Source organism: Sceloporus undulatus, chromosome 1, assembly GCF_019175285.1.
Source record: "Sceloporus undulatus isolate JIND9_A2432 ecotype Alabama chromosome 1, SceUnd_v1.1, whole genome shotgun sequence".
Lineage (NCBI taxonomy): Eukaryota > Metazoa > Chordata > Lepidosauria > Squamata > Phrynosomatidae > Sceloporus > Sceloporus undulatus.
The window spans coordinates 149,873,798-149,893,625 of record NC_056522.1 but is presented as its reverse complement, the minus strand read 5'-3'; the positions used below and the strand labels follow the sequence as shown (position 1 = coordinate 149,893,625).

Here is a 19,828-nt window from a genome sequence, read left to right as displayed (position 1 = left end):
CCTCAACCTATATTAGTTATGCTGAAACAAAGTGAAAGCCTTCTTCTCTCTGAGTCAAATATAACTGGGGGACAATTTGGTCTACCACTTACTACGGAGGAAAAGGTCTAGTATTAGCCCTTCTTCTTGAGCAAGTGGGAAGAACAAGCTCCAAAGGTTAGCCAGAGATACCTTACCACCAGGAAAGGAATCTTCACATTGGTAAGTTCCAGTGTTCCATTATGTGTGATCTGCTATGTTTTGAAGACCTCCCTTTGGAATAGTGGATTCTCTCCTTAATTGCCCCTTTTATGCTGCTGTAATTTATTATAATAATTTCTGTGTCTAATTTGGAAGTACTTGGACAAAAACTGAAATAAAATCTTTATAAGCTGTTACAACCCTATGTATTCAAAATATTATAACCATCTCTTTGAGATTAAAACATAGTCATTAATGTTAAAATATTCATTAATGATAATGATAAAATATAAATAACTCTGCTGTGGGTCCAACTTTATGCTTAACTGTTTAACACTTGTGTATCTTTTCCTGAAAAAAAAAATAGGATTTTATTTATATTTCATTGTAATACAGAAATGTAATTACTGTACAAAGTCTCATTAACTAAGGAAAGCACTTAACAAGTTGCTGCCTTAAATGCATGTTTTGCATTGTTTTTACAAATGCTTGCAAATACTTTACTCATGAAAATTACTACCTTTCCCCCTACTTTCTTCTTTAATGAAATAATAGAACAGTGAATGATTTCCCCCCGCATGTTGGTAGTGTGCAGATCAGGATCTTATAGAATCCCTGTTATTTGAAGTATGATCTTATAGAAACAAACCACACTTAAAGCTAGTGCACCAGCTGCACCCATCCTTGTAGACCCGTGATCTGACCACAGTGACTCATGCCCTTATTGCATCCTCTCTGGGTGGCTGTTGTTGTTATGTGGGGCTGCCTTTGAAGAATGCTTTGAAACCTCGGATAGTCCAGTGACCTGCAGCCACTTAACATTGAAGATTATCGCACTAGGGTTAAAACGTTCCCCGGTGCGTTCTAACCTGCACGCGCGGGGGTGCACACGGAGCATGATGGGAACCTGATGGGGTCCAGAACGCTAGTTTACTGCACACAGGAATGCCGCCGCCGCCAAGTGTTCCAGGGGATGCCATTTCTAGGGACGCTTTGAAACATTTCCCAGAAATGGCGTCCCCTGGAACTTGATGGGAACGCTCGGTGGCAGCGTTCCTGTGTGAAGTAAACTAGCGTTCTGGGCCCCATCGGGTTCCCATCACGCTCCGTGCACGCCCCCACGCGTGCAGATTAGAACGCACCGGGAAACGTTTTAACCCCGGTGCGATAATCTTCTAAGTCTGATTCCAGGGAACATACACATTCCTTGTTGTAGTAGCTTCATTGACTGTCAGACTGTTCTGACAAATTTCAAAGTGCTGTTATAACCAATGAAGCTCTATACTGGATAGGTCCAGACTTGGTAATTCTTCACTAATTTCATTCTCAAAGGAAGAAACAAGAAATTTAAACAGTTTTTCTTGTGTTGGAAGAAAGGGCATGGGTCACTGTGGTCAAAGTGATGGCTTGTGGCTATCATGACACTGGAGTGGTGAATCATCCCTGGGGTTTAGTTCAAATTGTATTCAAGATGCATCCTCCCAATAGATTCAGCACTTCAGTGTTCAGGCTCATTGCCTGATTCACACTGCATAAATATAAGCCTTTAAATAATTAGAAAAATTAAAGGTTCTAACAGTGCATTCCTATAGATGCTTACTGTGTCCATTGGAATTTACTCCCATCTATGTATTTTAGGACTACAGCGTTCATTATTCAGAAATCTGATTAAGCTTTCTCAAACATATACATAGATTTCTTCTTTTCCAACATCAATTGACAGTGTGGGTTATAGTTAGAGTCAGGAGATAGAAAATAATTTTCATCAACTATACTTGTTCAGAAGAGAATAAATTTAGCTCAAAGAGGTAGCATTTTTTCTCCTTTCCTTAAATACATCTCAGTGCATCTTTTTGTCATATATTTTGTAAGGAGAGTGAAAACTTTTACCATATTTTGCTCAGCATGCATTCCTTCAGTTAGAGAAGAAAGAATTAAAATTTCTAAGTGATTATTCAGTGGTTGGCAGGAGGTCCTCTCTTTATATCTTTTTATGACTCTTAATAATAGAGAGCTTTACATTTAGGTGCTATGTTAGATGCAGAAATGTTATTTCAAATATATAGAAAGATAGAAATATAACCGTACGTTATTAGTTAATGTATTTGTAACTTATAATTTCAGAACTCCAAATCATTATCATGTATTATTTCTTTAGCACTTAAAATGCAACATTCATGTCCAAATTAGTGGAATAATAGTGGGGGGTCTGTTCATAGGAATGATCTCACATTCAGTGTTTTCTTGTCAAGTGTTCATAGTTAATTGGTACCAATAATTATATTTTAGTGCATATTTGATTGTTACTAACATGCTTATTTTTGTGATCTCCAGAGGATCCATTCCCCCTGAACTTCCTTTTGGCTTTTGATAATGTTAGGGTTAAATGATGTGATATTTCAATTCAGTCAGACACATTCATTTGGATAGGAGTACGAGTGCACCAATCCTCCCCTCTAGATCTTCAGATAACCACAAGAGCCATAATACCTAAATACAATCTGTTGATACTGCATTTATTGTGGGTATATCAGTTGTGCATGGTCATTTTTTTAATATATACATAACACATTGTAATTAGCTGGGCAATCTGGGTCTGTGTTTGTTCAATGTTTATGTGAGTCGCCTGCATTGAACTGTACATCTCTGTTTGGATATCCAGAGATGTGGAAAATAAGTCTTGGCATACCAAAGGCTGAAGCTCTCTCTCACTCCCTGTGCTACTGATGGACAACTTTCCAAGCTGTCTAGGCCATAGATGCATTCTGCTGGACATCAGATGGCTACTCCTCCTTCAAGCAGGGTTATCAGATGTTCTTTTTCAGGACATGTTTTCATTTCAACCTTCTGTCCATGAGGAATTAGAAAAAGTCCTCTATTACTAAGCATTACTAAGTATTGCTAAGCAGCGTAATTTGCTAAGTAGCATGAACTTATATTAGTGCTTTTAGCTTTTATTTTGTAATGTCCTATATTTTTTCTTGAACGCCCTACATTCAAGATGTCTTCCTTTGCAGTTAGGACATCTGATCACCCTGCCCTCATGCCCCTACAGCTCCCTCTTTTTGAACTGAACTCCCCCCCCACACACATATATACCTTTATTGTTCCTGCCCATACATATTTAAGCCCAGAAGAGAGCATTTTTTTAAAAAAAAGAAGTGACTAGAAGTAACTTCTGGTTTTACCTCACCCACCCCAATCGAAAACAGTTTGGGGAAGGAAGCACACATTACCCCCATGGTCCCCAGAGGTTATAGGGGCCTTCTTCAGTTTTTACAAAAATAAAATCAAGGGTAGGAAATCGACTGGGTCTCATGGGAGTGGCATGTGGCCGAAGCAGCTCAGATTTGCTCTCCTTGTTGTACACAATATCTTGATGGGGTGATATTCTGATAGGTATATCCTTTTATCTGTTCTTCATTCTCCCGAGGGTGCTTAAAATAAAGGACTGATAAAGAGTTTACATTCTCTATGGCAGTTCTAAAAATACATTTGATGTGGGTAGATGGGCATATAAAGTTTTTTAAAAGGGTTCATCAAAGAAGTAACATGTTTTATGGATATTTATGAAGGCATTTCCTCTTGTCCCGAGAATCTGTCCCTCTTGGATAGCCAATAACAACCCATTCAGCTGAGTTTCCTAGTCAAACTGCTTTGCAGAATGAAGCATCTTTATTTTGGAATAGTATCTAACCTGTCTTACCAAATAATAGCAACCCTCCCACACAGACCTTTCCCCCAGGGAATTTGAAAGTATGGACTTTTGTGCAAACACGCATGTAATTGCTACAGGTCTTATCAGAGGTCCATTTGATTACTGCAGTACTTTTTTGAAGTTCAAGTGTCAACTATAATAACCTCAAGGATTGAAAATGAATTATTTCTACTGCTAGTATTGTGAAGCTTTAACTTCTAACTTCCTTGCAGCCATTGGGAATGAAAGTTCCCAATGCAAGCCTTCAATAATTTCATCAGTTCATTTAGCCCCTTGATATCTTGCTGGCTTAAACTCGTAGTACTAATGCATATTCTGAACTAGCATTCTTTACTAGTACAACAGAGTTGTGTTTTTTAAAGCATTTTGGATTTGTACTGTTTTGAATCTCACAAGGATGCAGTTATTCACCTCTAACATATATTTATTTGAGTGACTAATAAAACAGAAAGCTTAAATTACTATTGCAATATAGCAAGACATTTCTGATTTCTTCTTCTTCAGTTGCTCTGAATCAAACTATGCTGTAGCTATGTTCGGTGTTGTAAAATTCAGAAGACAGAACTGTTATGACAACGAACAATATAAATGGCTGTTAACAGCAGTGCTAATTTTAATTCAAGTGAAAAAATACAGCTTTCAAAATATTTTCAGTACTAAATTCAGTGTCTGTGCATTATATGTGCTTGTTTTGCCCTTTATCAAAATGTACACTTGCAAGGTACATGATGTTTGAAGTTGCTCAGCTGCTATGGTGGTTTGCAAGCCTTTTGAATGCATGTTTTCTAAAAGAACATGTATCTGACAGCCTGTATTGAATGCTTATAGATTGTGTGTTGCATGAACTCACAGGTTGACAGCCACATGCCCGCAAGTCAGTCGGCTGACCTACTGCAGTGGACCACAGCTAAAACCATGAAGGTTCTTTCTAACACAACTCTGACCACAAAAGCTATGCTGCATGCTGTCAGCGATCGACAGTGGTGGAAGAAGTCACTAACTTATCTTCGTCCATTACATGTAAGAAGTAGCCATATGGTAGTTCTTCAGCTCTTTGCCATTGGCAATTTAGATAAACTGTTATTTTATTCTTCATTGCATTTTTGTTTGTTTTGCTGTGGGCCTCTGAGGGTGAATGGAAAATCCATGGAAACATGATGTATCTGTGGCCTTTGAGTGTTATATATTTTACCTCAGGTATTTTAGCTCAGATTTTCATTTACTCACACTACTACACTGTGATACAATCTCTCTTGATATCTGATGAAATGTGAAAATTTCTCTTAAGAGACCACATTGTTTTAACATCTTGTTTCTCTGTGTTTTGTTCTTGAAAGGGCCAAGAGTTTGGAGATGTATTAAAAAGCACCAGTGGAGCAAATGCAGCGATAGAAAAACAAGGCTGTCATCCATTTTATGAATCTCTGATAGATAATCCATACCTTGCGGAAGTAAGTTTTGGACACATTCTGTTTTAAAATTTTAAAAACAGTACATTTTAGGGCAACAGTCAGTTGAGTATGAATGTTTAAATTGTGTACTATGGTTAATAATCTTTACTAGATAGTGAATCAGCTCTGATTAGCATGTAATTGAGAAAATGGTGGATATTAAGGGGGCTACATCTGAAGACAAGGAAGAGAATACAAAAATCACACAGACAGAAAAAGCCTTTTAAAGTCATATTGATTAACATTTCTGTTCTGTAGAATGAATTTACTTACTCTGCATACCAGTACAATCCTTCAGAAAGCTTTGCAGAAGTATTGCTGAGAACAGGAAAACTGGCTTTGACTAAGAGTGAAGGCCCTGATCTCTTTCCTGCTACGGAAGGTAAACTATATGGATTTTGTTCTGTATTTGTGCAGTTGGGAATTTTTCGTAGGCCAATAATCTAACAGATGTCTAGATCACTGATTTTCACATTTTTCTCCCCTCACAAACTGCTTGCATGCTTCAGGGGAGCATTGTCTATCTGCCAAGAAAACAGCATGTATTGTACAATATTCTGGGTACTTTGCAGACTATGCATTTTGTCTCTAGAGGATACTGGGTGTTCTTGTTGAGTTTCAGTCTCTCTGAACTGTCAATTTGCTGCAGCGTCCATCTAACATACTGCTGAAGAAAAATACTACAGTTGGCAAGCTGTTTTGTCCTTATGGATCTTATTATTTGAGTAACTCTAAATATGTTTTCAAGGAACCCCAGTGTTTTCCACAATACTGTTGGAAGAAAATATTCAAAGATATAGCTGTGTTAGGCTGTAGAATCAGTATGTAGAAAGATCTTGGAGTCTTCTTCCTCAGATGTATTTGATGGAATGGTCACCAAATGCATCAGAGGAAGTAGACTTAAGTTGGTGAAAGCTCATGCTGCCAACTTCTTTCAGGAAGAAAATATTGCTACATATAGTGGCTTGATAACTGCCAATGTCCTGATTGAGCTTCCCAGTTACTTAGTCTGTACATCTGATATGATGATATTATTATTATTATTATTATTATTATTATTATTATTATTATTATTAACCTTTATTTATAAAGCGCTGTAAATTTACATATGCATCACAGTGTCTAATAAACTCAGTTTACTTAGTGGTTATTTGAGATCTCTGGGTAATTAAAGTGGAGATGAAAAATCAGAAGTCTTCTGCAATGTGCTTCAATATGAGTAAATCCCAAATATTTATCTATTCCCCTGTTCATTGAAAGAGTGCTGTTCATTAATCCTGCTGGCATAGGAGAGCTGTGGTTATGGGATTAGTCAGATTTGTATGTAAGCAGCACATCCAGCTATGTGCTCTACTGAAGAACCATGTTCAGTTTTCAGGTAACATTAGCACATAGTATCACAGTTAGCTAGGTCTTTACAACACCATTTCTGTGTTCCTATGTCATGTATTCTTAACAAGTGACCATACCTAGAACTTGATATTCTTGGTGTTTTAATTTTAAGTGATGTGATACATAGCATAGCTTGATGAGAAGTGATGTTCACAGTGGTAATTTGCAGTTCATTTCTCTTAGCATTGTGTCATCTTCCCCTTCAGCAGTCACAATCCATAACTGAGTGCTACTTTCTTATTCTTTCCAAGATTATCATTGACTGTCCTCAGATTCATTACTCGACTTCTCATATTTCTAATAAATGCATACTTTTTTTTACAATCAACTAAAAGTATTATATAGGTATTATATTTGGGAATTCATTTTAAAACTAATGGGGTTGGAATTTCTCTATATGTATATTTATGTATGTGAGAGAAAAGCTTAGCTGCCTTACCATTTTGAAGGAAAGATGACTTGATAAATTGGTGCTTACAAAGCCAAGGTATACATAAATTTCTGTCCAAATGCTCCAACATTATGCCAACTGTTTACTCCTTGCTATGTGTGCTACAGATGAAGGATCAATTATCCAAAGTTTCTTATTCTGTTAAACCAGTGTTTCCCAAACTTTGGTCCTCCAGACGTTTTGGACTTTTTGTTGTTGTTAGTTGCTCTCAAGTTGGTTCCAACTCATGATGACCCTGTGGATGAGACACCTCCAAGAATCCTTATCCTCCACCACCTTGCCCAGATCCTTCAAGCCCTTGCCTATAAGCCCCCTGATCGAGTCTATCCATCGGGTTTGTGGTCTTCCTCTCTTTCTTCCACCCTCTATCTTTCCTAGCATTATTGTTTTTCCTAATCATCCATGCCTTCTCATTGTGTGGCTAAAGTACAATAGTCTCAATTTGACCATCTTAGCTTCCAAGGAGAGCTCTGATCTGATCTATTCAAGAACCCATTTGTTTGTCTTCTTGGCTGTCCATGGTATCCTAAGTACTCTTCTCCAGCACCACATTTTGAACAAGTTGATTTTCTTTGTCTGCTTCCTTCACTGTCCAGCTCTTGCATCCATACATGGTAACTAGGAATACAATGGCTTGAACAATTCTGACTTTAGTGCTCAGTTGTATGTCTTTGCTCTTCAGTATCTTTTCCAGTTTTTTCATAGCTGCCCTTCCCATTCCGAGTCTTCTTATTTCTTGATTGTGGTCTCCATTCTGGTCAGTGTTTGATCCTAGATATGGGAATTCTTTAATTATTTCAATTTCCTTGTTGTCTAGATAGAATTTGTGTATTTTTTCTGTGGTCATTATTTTTGTTTTCTTTATGTTCAGCATCAGACCTGCCTTTGCACTTTCATCTTTGACCTTCCTTATTAACTATTCCAATTCCTGAATGTCTTCTGCTAATATGATGTTGTCTGCATATCTTAGGTTGTTAATGTTGCTTCCCCCTGTCTTAGCTCCTCCTTTTTCTGATTCTAATCCTGCTTTTCTTATGATGTTTTCAGCTTACAAGTTAAACAGGTGAGGCGATAGGATGCAGTCTTGCCTGACCCCTTTGCCTAATGGGAACCACTCTGTTTCCCCAAATTTTGTTCTGACAGTGGCCTCTTGTCCTTGGTACAGATTTCTCATCAGTACTATCAGATGTAGTAGCACCCCCTCCCTCTTTTGACTGTGTTCCATAGCTTTCTGTGATCTGTACAATGAAATGCTTTCCTGTAGTCTATGAAACACACGCTGATTCTTTTTTTGAATTCTTTGGTGCACTCTATTAGCAATTGTATGTTTACAGTGTGGTTCCTAGTGCCCCTTCCTTTTCTGAATCCTGCTTGCACCCCTGGAATTTCCCTCTTCATGTATGGTTGGAGTCTATGCTGCAGAAGTTTGAGCATTATTTTGCTTGCATGTGAAGTTAGTGCTGTTGTCCAATAGTTGCTGCAGTCTTTTATATCTCCTTTCTTATAGATTAGTTTATATATTGAGCATTTTTAATCTGTTGGCCACCTCTTTGTTTTTCATATTTGTTGGCATATTTCAGTTAGCACTAAAGTTGTATCTGTCTGTGGATACTGTAGCAACTCAATTGAGATATCATTGGTTCCTGGTGATTTATTTTTCCCATTTTCATTATGGGGTTTGTCTTCATATGGTTCCTCATACCAAATGTCATTCATTCCCTCATCTCTTTTGTATAAATGTTCAGTGTATTGCCTCCAGTGTCTTTTCAGAGCCCCCCTCCCCCCAAGACCAGAAGGGCACTGCCGTCAATGGGGACAAAGAGGCAGGCTTGGGAGCTCAGGTATATCAGTTTTGAACCAAGGCTCCCAGAATTCCTGATGTGGGCCCAACTGGCTAGGGCTTCTGGGAGTTGCAATCCAAAACACCTAGAGGACCAAAATTTGTGAAACACTGGGCTAAACCATGAAAGAGTGGTTATAGGAATAAGAAAATAAATCAGAATTAGGAGTTCATTTCAGATCCTGGTTTATTCCAAAGCTGGCAGTTCTAACTTTCTGGTTTGAATATGATAGAAATCTGTGATTAACTAACCCAAAAAGGGCAATTGAGGGCAAAACATGCAGTATGAGGCCTTTGTATATCTCAGCCTGATATTTGTTTATCTGAATTGATCTGTATTCTAAAACTATTTCCCATCTGAAATTCCTTCAAGAAAAGCAAGTGAAATTAAAGTATGAGAAATGAAACAAATACCAAAAAGATTCTACATTTTTAATAGCAGCCAAGTCCATCTAGGCATCAGTGCGTTGTGAAAGGGATATAATGGGAAAGCACCAGATTCAGGGGTTGTTTCAGAATATTTCTGTACAGATTTACAAATTACATCACTTGTTTTGAAGTTTGTATGCTTTGTTTTGCTTTGTTTTAAAAAGCCTAACTCCAAATTGTGAACAGTGAGCAGTTTTTTTAAAAATTTGTTCATTCAGCCAAGGCTACTAAAAGAGAAAAATCACCCTAATTAATTTGGTTTATACAATTGTACCTATATGGACATTCATAGAAGCCCAGTCGTTTATAACTGACTCAGTCTCATGTAGATAAATGTTACTTGCGGTTCTGAGAGCACTGGCTCTCCCGGAAAATCAATCACAATTGACAAAGTGCACAAGGAGACTTCTGGATTTATGTGTGCAGGGTGTCACTGTGTGACCCATCATGTGCTATAATTCCAAAAAAATGGACCTAATCTAGAAATTAATTATGCACTCTATTGAAAGAGAAACTTGATAATCACTTTTAAACAAAGTTCTGCAGCTTAACTATGGAAAAAAAGCCAAAGAATGTAGAAAAAACCCATTGCACAGCATTTTGTTATCAATAGATTCCATATACGCCTCTTTTCACAAACATAATGGAATGTTTCCATCAGTGGGTTAACAATACAAAGAATCATATATCCAAGATATGGTAAGAAGATAACTAGCATTGGATTTTTTTTAAAGGCCAAGAAAATCGTACATTTGTGTTTCTGCCTTGCCGCCGAGTGGATCAGAGGTAATGGAAGGAGTGTGGTCTCATTGGCTCATACTCTATAATGTCCAAAAAGCAAAACAAACAAACAAAAAAAAAAAAACTTTGAACTGTTCAATATATGATCTAATCTGATATCATTTTTATTTCATACACACACACACACATGTGTTGATATGACTTTGTGTGAGAGAAAGTATATAGATAGTCCACATAACTCTTGAAAAATAAATAAGAGAAGATAGTGCATGGTTTGTGATGTGAATCTGTCTTACCACATGGCACTAGCAGTTTTGGTTTAGCAGAATCATCAGGGTGTCACAGTGCTAGGCCCACTAGGAAAGACTGAGACAAGACACACTTTCGTTGTTCATTTTTGTATGGTTTGTCTCCTAAGTCTGATAATATGCCGTGAATGGTCAGGTGGAAGTGTGCATGCATGTGAATGAATGGCTGCTACCACTCTCATAGTGATGGGCATTTCCTAACAGAATAGTAATAACAGCATAATGTAAGATAATTCTCCAATTAAAATTGAGTGCACATGCATGCAGGAAAAAAAATAGCCGCCTGCCTTTATGAAAGCTACCGGAATCAATTATTTCAGCAAGTGATTGCTGGAATAGCATGACAATCTAGTCAGCCACATCTGGATTTAATGGCAAAATTGAAAATGTTTAAACATACAGCGTTCCTATCGGTCTCTCATCAATAAGCCTTCCCAGAAATATGAGTTCTGCATCATTGTGTTTCCATTCCTAGGATTATTTTTAAATGTCATAGAGAGGAGAAGCAATAACTTAATTGCTGAGAGAAAGAAAGCTGTCAGTTCTGTTGAGAGTGTGAAGCACCTTGTAGTTGCCATTTTTAAATCTATCTTCTGAAATGAATTGTGATATAAATATCAATAATAATACAGATTTTCCCACTTTAAACATAGCATTGATCAATGTCAATTCTTTTATTAACCTTTATTTATAAAGCACTGTAAATTTACGCAGCGTTGTACAAACAGTCTTTTTAATTAGACGGTTCCCTGCCCTCAGGCTTACAATCTAAAAAGACACCACACAAAAGGAGAAGGGAGTAGTGGTGGGGAAGGGGATAAGGTCCAGCAGTTCCTCTCTACCTCCAAGGCCTGGACCAAGGCAGATGGACTGGAGGGAGGGCTTGGCTTCATAATGGATGGTTAATCTTCATCCAGGGAGGCAAGCAACAATTATGCAAGGCCTGGGAACGCTTCTCTGAACAGGACGGTCTTCAACTCCGTTTTGAAGCTGGTTAAAGAAGTGATGGCTCTTGCTTGCGGGGGAGAAGGTTCCAGGAGTGAGGCGCAGCGAGTGAAAAGGTCCGAATCCGAGATGGGGCAGAGGAAATCCTGGTGTTGGGACAGTAGACCTTGACTACCAGAACGGAGGGCCCGAGTGGGAAGGTGAGGAGAAAGAAGGTCTGATAAGTAAGGAGGAGCCAGCCCATGGAGATCTTTAAATGTGGACAGCAGGAGCTTATACTGAATGCGGAAAGGGAGGGAGAGCCAGTGAAGGGATGCCAGCAAAGGAGAGATATGGTCAGAGCGCTGGGCGGATGTGATAATGCGTGCAGCTGAATGCTGGACAGAAATTAAAGGACGGAGGTAAGAAAGAGGAAGACCTGCCAGAAGGATGTTGCAGTAATCAAGTTGTGAGATCACTAAGGCATGGACCAGGATCTTGGCAGTAGAGTCGGAAAGAAATGGTCAGATTTTGGCAATATTGTACAAAAGGAATCTACAAGCCTTGGCTGTGGTCTGGATTTGAGGGATACACGACAGAGAAGAGTCAAAGATAAAACCAAGACTGCGGGCTTGCTGGACTGGTTGAATAGAAGTGTTGTTCACAGAGACAGAAAAGGAGTGTTGAAGGGTGGGCTTAGGAGGAAAGACAAGAAGCTCCGTTTTGGACATGTTGAGCTTCAAACGCCGATGGCGCATCCACTGCAAGACAGCTGTGAGGCAAGACGAGACTTGCTGTTCAAACCTTGGAGAAAGGTCAGGGGTGGAAAGATACAACTGGGTGTCATTGGCGTACAGATGGTAGGAAAAAACAAAAGAGCTAATGAGTTTACCTAAGGACAGTGTGTAGAGAGAAAACAGAAGGGGACCCAGAACAGAGCCCTGGGGAACTCCAACAGATAAGGGAACAGAGGATGAAGTTTGACCACCTGTGACCACTGCAAAAGATCGTCCTGACAAATAAAATCTAAACCAGTCAAGAACAGAGTCTGAGAACCCAAGGTCAGAAAATATATCAACTAGAAGACAGTGATCAACGGTGTCAAAGGCTGCAGACAAATCAAGAAGGATGAGAACAGAGTAAAGGCCATTAGCCTTGGCCTGTTAAGGTCATTCGAAATCTTAGTGAGAGCTGTCTCAGTAGAATGCTGTGGGCGGAAACCAGACTGAAAGGGATCAAGAATGGAGTTGGCTTCAAGAAACTCAAGACAGCAAGAATGAACAACCCGTTCCAAAACCTTAGAAAGAAAGGGGAGAAGAGAAATCGGATGATAGCTAGACAATGAGGAGGGGGCAAGAGAAGGTTTTTTCAGAACTAGGGAAATGGGAGCATGTTTGAAGTCCAGAGGGAAGGAGCCTGTAGAGAGAGAGAGATTGAAGATATGGAGAAGTGAGGGCAGAAAGGAGGGAGCTATAGAGATTAGAAGACGAGTAGGAATTGGATCAAGAGAACAGGTTGCAGGTTTGCAAGAGTTCAGAAGTGAAGAGAGTTCATCCAAAGAAGCAGGAGGAAGCACAGAATTTTTTTTAGGGGAGGGCGAAAGAAGATTATGAGCAGAAGAAGAATCGGGAGGGACTATCTCAGAGCGAATAGTGGTAATCTTAGAGATGAAATAATTAGCAAAGTCATTAGAAGAGAATGATGAAGAGACAGGAGGAGAGGGAGGTTTAAGCAAAGTGTTGAAGGTGGAGAACAAACGCTGCGGGTGCCTTTCATTGGCGGAGATCAAAGATTGGCAGAGATCAATGATTGTTTTCTGTAATAATTTCTCAACAATATTCATTCTGCTTCTTACTGAAGCATGTGTATTAAACATGGGGTTTAAATCATATTTATTTTTTTAAAAAATCACTCTGATTTTTAAAGGTTTGATTTCTAACACACAGGATTCTTATATGTTCATACATTATATTAATAATAAGGTCCAGACAGTGGTGTATTTAAAAAAAACAGCAGCAAGGCTTTCATCTGACTTTGGCCCTGTCTTTAGTTGGGGTTGTTTTGTTTTGTTTTGTTGTGTGTTGGGGCAATTTGTAATCACACTGTGCTGTCTACCAATAACAGTAATATGTTACAGATGGCGTAGTTCAACTGTAGTGTACACATTAAGCACACCAGGGAATTAAGCCCTGTTGAATACAGTGACGCTTATTTCTGAATAAACATACATAAGTTTGAATTGTTGGTTATGAACATGTATTTTTAAAAATGAAGGTTCAGTTCCCATGTTGTCCATAATGAAGAGCTAATTCACACTTTGCCCTTAAATAGCAATTTACACTTATGAATTTGGGTCCCAGACATTGAATTGTGCTGCAGAGAGGCACTCTGTGGCTCAGAATTTTCTCACAATGCATTCTTTGTCTTTTATCTTTGGGACAGATAGGAAAGCTATCCTATAGGGTTTGAACCAATTTATAAGATCAGTAAGCAAAGGGATCTTGTACCACTTTTGAGACTAATTGAAAGAAAAAAGCTGGTAGCATGTGTTTTCATAGACTTTTTATTTCCTCAGTTGCATAAAATGCCTGGTCCGGGGACAGACCTATATAAGCAGGCCATGTGTGATCATAGCAGTAGAAATACAGTACAAAAGTTGTGATTATGGAAATGAAGTGACAATTTCATGGTTGCTGGAAGATGAGTCAGGAGGAAGAATATTGTCTAAAGCCAACTAGATAACCATATGAATGGTAGTGGGAGTATTGGAGTGTAGTGTGGGAACCAGAAGGGAGATATATGCTGGTCAAGAGAGTCCTCATGAGACTGGGAGGAGGGGGGTTAGCTAGTGTTATAATATGTGTAGTGTGCCAGAAAACAATGGTTTCTTTTCAGCCCATTATTTATGGGCTGGAGTTTGTGGATATATTCCAGTTCTTCTATTTCTCTTTCCAATCATCCTCAGTAGTAGTAATAGTAGTAGTTGTTGTTGTTCAAAGACCACTTTTCTGAGGTCCAAGATGGAATGCCCAGGAGCACTGAAGGTTCTGCAACAGTTTTTTGTGTATTTCCACTCCCAATGTCTGATTTATGTCCATTTATCCTGTGGTGCAAAGACCGGCCTGTTTGCCCAATGTAGCTTCCTATGGCCACCATTCCTCAGAAGGAATTGCCAGTGTTGCATATCTCCAGTTCTCACTGTAAGAATATTTACCATCTTAACCTACTAGGGTGTTTTCATAATCAATTTCTGTAGCCCTTCCGTTGTTGTGATGGTTTGTAAAATAGTGAAAGACTTGTTGCATTCTTTCATATGATAAAATGTTGTTTAATAATTGAATCTTAAGTTACATAAAAAAGCAGGTGATAAGAAATACAGATGTTCAGGTTGTAGGAAACGAAGCATTTCATGCTGTCCTGCAGCCTGTTTTACTAAATGTTCATAACATATACTGTTGCTTTGGTTTTACAGCCAGCAGATTTAGGTGCTGTAAATCAGCATGAAAGATGTTTTAACCCTTCAATTTAACATCTGTCACTGCATTATTTCATCTCGTTTTGATAATGCACAAAACATTCTAGCTGGAAATTAAGCTTTAAAAGACGGGTTTTTTAATTACACATTATCTGTTGTTGGCTGCATTGATTAGTGCTTAATTGAATGGATACAGGCCATGTAGATCTAGAGAAATATGGTTAGCAACGAAAACACTAAACTTGGTATGTTTGAATGTTAGAGAGTCAGTAACTGCAGCTTTCTTTTATTTCTTTTTTCTGTCCTACAGTCCTGTTACAGCTGGCCAGTGAAGCTTTACCAAATGACATGACCTTATCTCTTGCCTACCTACTTGCACTACCACAGGTATGTTAACTGCTGATATATTATTTTCTGTTCTAATCTCTCACATGCTTAGTTTCCATCTGAATCATCTCCCTGAACTCAGCATGCATGCTTCAGCTCAACAGTTGATTTTCCTGTACTACTGTGTTTTGAATGAGGTTTGATACTTTGGAAAGGGATTGGTGAGGGAACAAACAATACTTTAAAAAAAAAATGCTCAGCCTTTTCAATCTGCCAATCCTTCCAGTTCAGTTAACAGGCACATGGAACGGTCAGTTTCTGTTGGAGAAGAGGATTACAATTTTTGAAGCCATGATACTGTACAATTCCAGCAAACTTTGTACATTCCAAGTTCAACTTGTAATACAGAACACTTTGCATCTCTTCTGAAATTAGCATTGATCTCTTTTTAAACCTTGTGTTATAAGTTTGTCTCTTTGAACCAATCCAAATCTTGCAAGCCAATTAATATTACTGTACCTTATATTAGCTAACAATTTTCTTCTAAAAAATAATCAAAGAGAATCTGAATACTTCTACAAAAATCCACTGAGTGGAACATAAATAATATTAGGTACAGGGGCCATCTGGTAAGAAGCATGTTTACCTACCAGACTGTCTACTGTGTCTGGGGTATGGTTTGGTAGGTTCTTTGGGTTTTGGGGGGAAACATTTCTATCTTTTGCATTCTTCTGATGCAAAAGCACCACACAGGGTAGCTTACAACATTTAGACATTTTCGTTTTGTAAAATGACAACATAAAATATTAAATAAAGGCATTAGTAGTTAGAACCAAAACATACAACAAAACCCAAATAATCTCCAGTACAGTAGGAACAAAAACCTCTGCCTCTTCTCTAGAAAAAGATTTTGCAAGTCATTACTGATTGTGTTGAGAGTGTTTTGAGATTATCCTTATTATATAGAAATGTATTTTAGATTTGGGTGATTGGGTATGTGCATCGGTTTATCTGAATGTTTGAAATGTGTCAAGTCTGAAACAGTTCTTGTCATTTTTATTATCAACTTGTTTATTAACTTTATCAACTTATTTATTATCAACTTAGATTCAGAGGGACACAGATAGTGTGTTTACAAAAACTGATAAATGCCTTCCTGTTCTTTTCATGGGAGGAAAAGGTGTCGTTTTGACTAGCAGCTCTAGGAATGTTCAGATCCTTCTGCCTCTGCATCTGTATGCACCACAATAGCATACACCTCTTGTATATTCTGTTACTTAGGTACCAGCTGAGCTGGAATAAAAATTTTCAGCATGATACAGTAATTCCCACAGCTAGTCTTCTGTCACCTCACAAATTTCTTGCCTAGAGAAACCTGTATAAAATACACACTTTTTATTAATGCCCCCCCCCCCCCCCCCCCCCCCCGTTTTTTTAAAAAACAGATCATATATTTCACCTACCCTCAAAGTAATGGAATACTCCTCTTCATGTCCTCTACAATTGGGTTATTTTTGTCCAGATTTCTTAACTAGGGGCACATCTATGCTGTATGTGAAGTTCAGAATATTTGTCCTCAATAAACATGAGGATAGGCTCTTTTAAAAACCTAAATTGTAAGAACTGCTCTTGCACCCAAAGTTCTCTGCACTTCCTTTCCTGGACCTGAGCAAGGCTGGTCCATTTAAAACAGCATGTACTGTTCATCTGTCATTAAATAGTATCAGTTTCCTTTATTAAGTTACTAATGGTTCCATTATTTATTTTACAACAAATCAGAATTGAAATATGCATGACAGAAAACACCTTGTGTCCATCTGTCTAATATAACCTTGTTTGTATAATTGCTTTATACTGTATCTGTAAGATTCATCTAGGAGGAAGAATACAGACAAACAGAGAAAAACGTTTTAGGCATTTGTTGATATCTGGTTACAGCCAATGGGATGAACTAAGATTTAGATTTCTGAATCAAGGTTGAGGTTCAGATCTGAACTGATTGGGCTAAAACACCTCTTAGGATCGTAACTAAATCATTTAATCAATACAGTGCTCTGCTATCAATGTTTCATAGTCTGCATCTGAAATGCTTCCACATCTCAAATAACTTACTGAAACAAAAAGCATAGAGGAGGTACAGTAAGAAGAACATGTTGGTGAAGGAACTTGATAGGTAATTATGTCAGGGCCTCTTAGGCTGCATGTGCACTGCAGAAATAATCCAGTTTGACACCTCTTTAACTGTCAATGCTATGGAATTCTGGGGTTTGTAGTTTTGTGAGATATTTAGTCTTTTCTATCAGAGATCTCTGGTGCCATAACAAACTACAAGTCCCAGGATTCCAAAGGATGGAGCCATGATGGTTAAAGTGTGGTCAGAATGGTTTATTTCTGCAGTGCACATGCAGCCTAAGTCATCTCATCATACATATTAATCATATTATATTAGACGTACATTCTTTTGATCATTGCTATGAATCTAATATAATAATATTTACTTATGATGATCAGCAAAACTGAAATATACCGAACAGACCCTTGCTATCTTTTCTTAATATACAGTTGGTACCAGATAGTGGCACCAGAAAAGTTATCCCATGTGAAATTGATGTCTAGGGATAGAGATTTTCTTTACTTATTGTAAGACTTTAGAGGGACTTGGGGTGGGTGTGGGTTGGATAAGCACCTTTTATAGTACAACCCTAGAGCATGCCATTTGTCAATATACTGTATACAGTATACTATAATCTAGAAATGTAGGTCAAAAAATTGTCCCAAAAACCTGAGTTGACTTATCCACGGGGTCAATGTAAATTCTGTATCTTAACTCTTATTTAAAAGAAGGAACCATTCCCTGGTGAAAAGCAAGAGTATAATCTGGAAGCACTGACCCCCTCTATTCTCTCATCCATCCAGCTTTAAGAGTAGGTACAAAGAGTTACGTCTGTTGGGATTTGTAAATTCTTTGACATAGTTTTGCTTTGCTTCATCCTTTATTTAGATCCTTTGCTATATGCCCCTAGGTTTTACCCTCAACTTATCCACAGGTCATAGCAAAATCCATAATTTTTGTCCCAAAACGTGCCCTTGACTTACACATGAGGTTGATGTATAGTCGTGTATATACGATATTTTGTATTTAAAGTCATGTGGTTAGAGAATGGAATAGAGCAGCACGTAAGGCACTGTGGATGTAAATTGTGATGAGAAGATTCCCCCACTCCAAGCTTCTAGAACACAAGGAGATGTGCTCTAAAAAGTTTGCATGCCACATCCAGTTTTCCATTGAGCAGAGTATATGTGTTTGGCACCAGTTTCTCCATATCATCATTCAAGAGCAGCCACTGAACTAAAGAGATGGCATGTTTGCCATTGTAACATTGGTGTAGCTAAGTTAATTCTTTCCTGTTTCCTTCTAGGTGGTTGATGCCAACAAGTGCTTTGAAAAACAGGCTCCTTCTGCTTTATCTCTCCAGCTGGCAAGTTATTACTATAGCCTACAGATCTATGCTCGCTTGGCACCATGTTTCAAGGACGAATGCCACCCCCTCTACAGGGTCAGTTTCCAAAATTATTTTTCCCCCTACATTAATATGCAACATAAAAACTATGCAATAAATCCAGGACATAAGTTAAGCCTGGTTCAGGAGCGCTAGCTTATTCCAGCCAAGCTGCATGTCATAATTTTATCTAGTGTTCTTTTTTTTAAAAAAGGAAAACTACTTAATGCAATGTTTGCCAAAAGGGATTATGTGCTTCTAATGAATATTAACTAGCAGTTATAGTTTTGTTTTTGTTTTTTTAAAATCTTCTCCATTTTAAAATGATAGTCACGAGCTTTGCATTATTTTACTGTGCAGTGTATTTACTATTTCCTGAGGTTGAAAGGTAGTCAATAGAAAATCAAGGGGTCTGATGTTAATCAGGAATATTAGAGCCTTTTCAGTTTAATTTCTGTGCCAGGTCAATGAGAAAATACATTTATTAAATCTAGAATTATTTAAAAAACACAGAAGCATAACATTATACACTTATAAAGCATCAGCAAGCTGGTGCTTGCAACGTCTGAATATGGTAATGTGTGGTTTACCAGTTAGCCCAGTGCTTTTCTACCAGGTATGAGGCCCTGTCTAAACCTGTGCTGCCACTAAACATGAAGGCTTTCACAAATCTCACCATTCTTCCCAAGACTGATGGTTTTCTGAGATATGTGGGATGCCAGCAACTGGGACTGAAGGACAAAAGTCTTCTCCTTTTTTTCTCCTAATCAAATTGCACTGCACTGCCATAGGATGAAGACCACTAATTTAGTGAACTTTTATAAAGAATTAAACAAACGCCCAGAGGATAGGTTTTTCGAAGATTATTAACTGTTATAGCCAAAAAGAACTTCCATATTCAGGGGCATTACGCCTTTGAATGTAGAAGGAATCAATGGATGGGGGATTTTGCCTTCATATGTTGCTTGTAAATGTTTTGGAAATGCGCTTCCAAAAATGCTTTCTAGTGATGAAAACAGGATGTTGGTCTTTAGATGGATCATTTGTTATTTAACCCCTCTCCCCCAGACTTTTCTCATGTTTGTCTTAAGA

At 38.1% G+C, this 19,828-nt stretch overlaps 1 protein-coding gene across 1 annotated transcript in view; it reads left to right on the top strand.

Moving 5' to 3' along the window:
• NBAS (NBAS subunit of NRZ tethering complex) overlaps positions 1-19,828 on the top strand; it is a 254,362-nt gene that overhangs the window by 173,770 nt on the left and 60,764 nt on the right. The window contains 5 exon segments of the mRNA XM_042464384.1: positions 4,751-4,918; positions 5,236-5,349; positions 5,608-5,731; positions 15,220-15,296; positions 18,656-18,793. Coding sequence (XP_042320318.1) covers positions 4,751-4,918; positions 5,236-5,349; positions 5,608-5,731; positions 15,220-15,296; positions 18,656-18,793 — 621 coding nt within the window.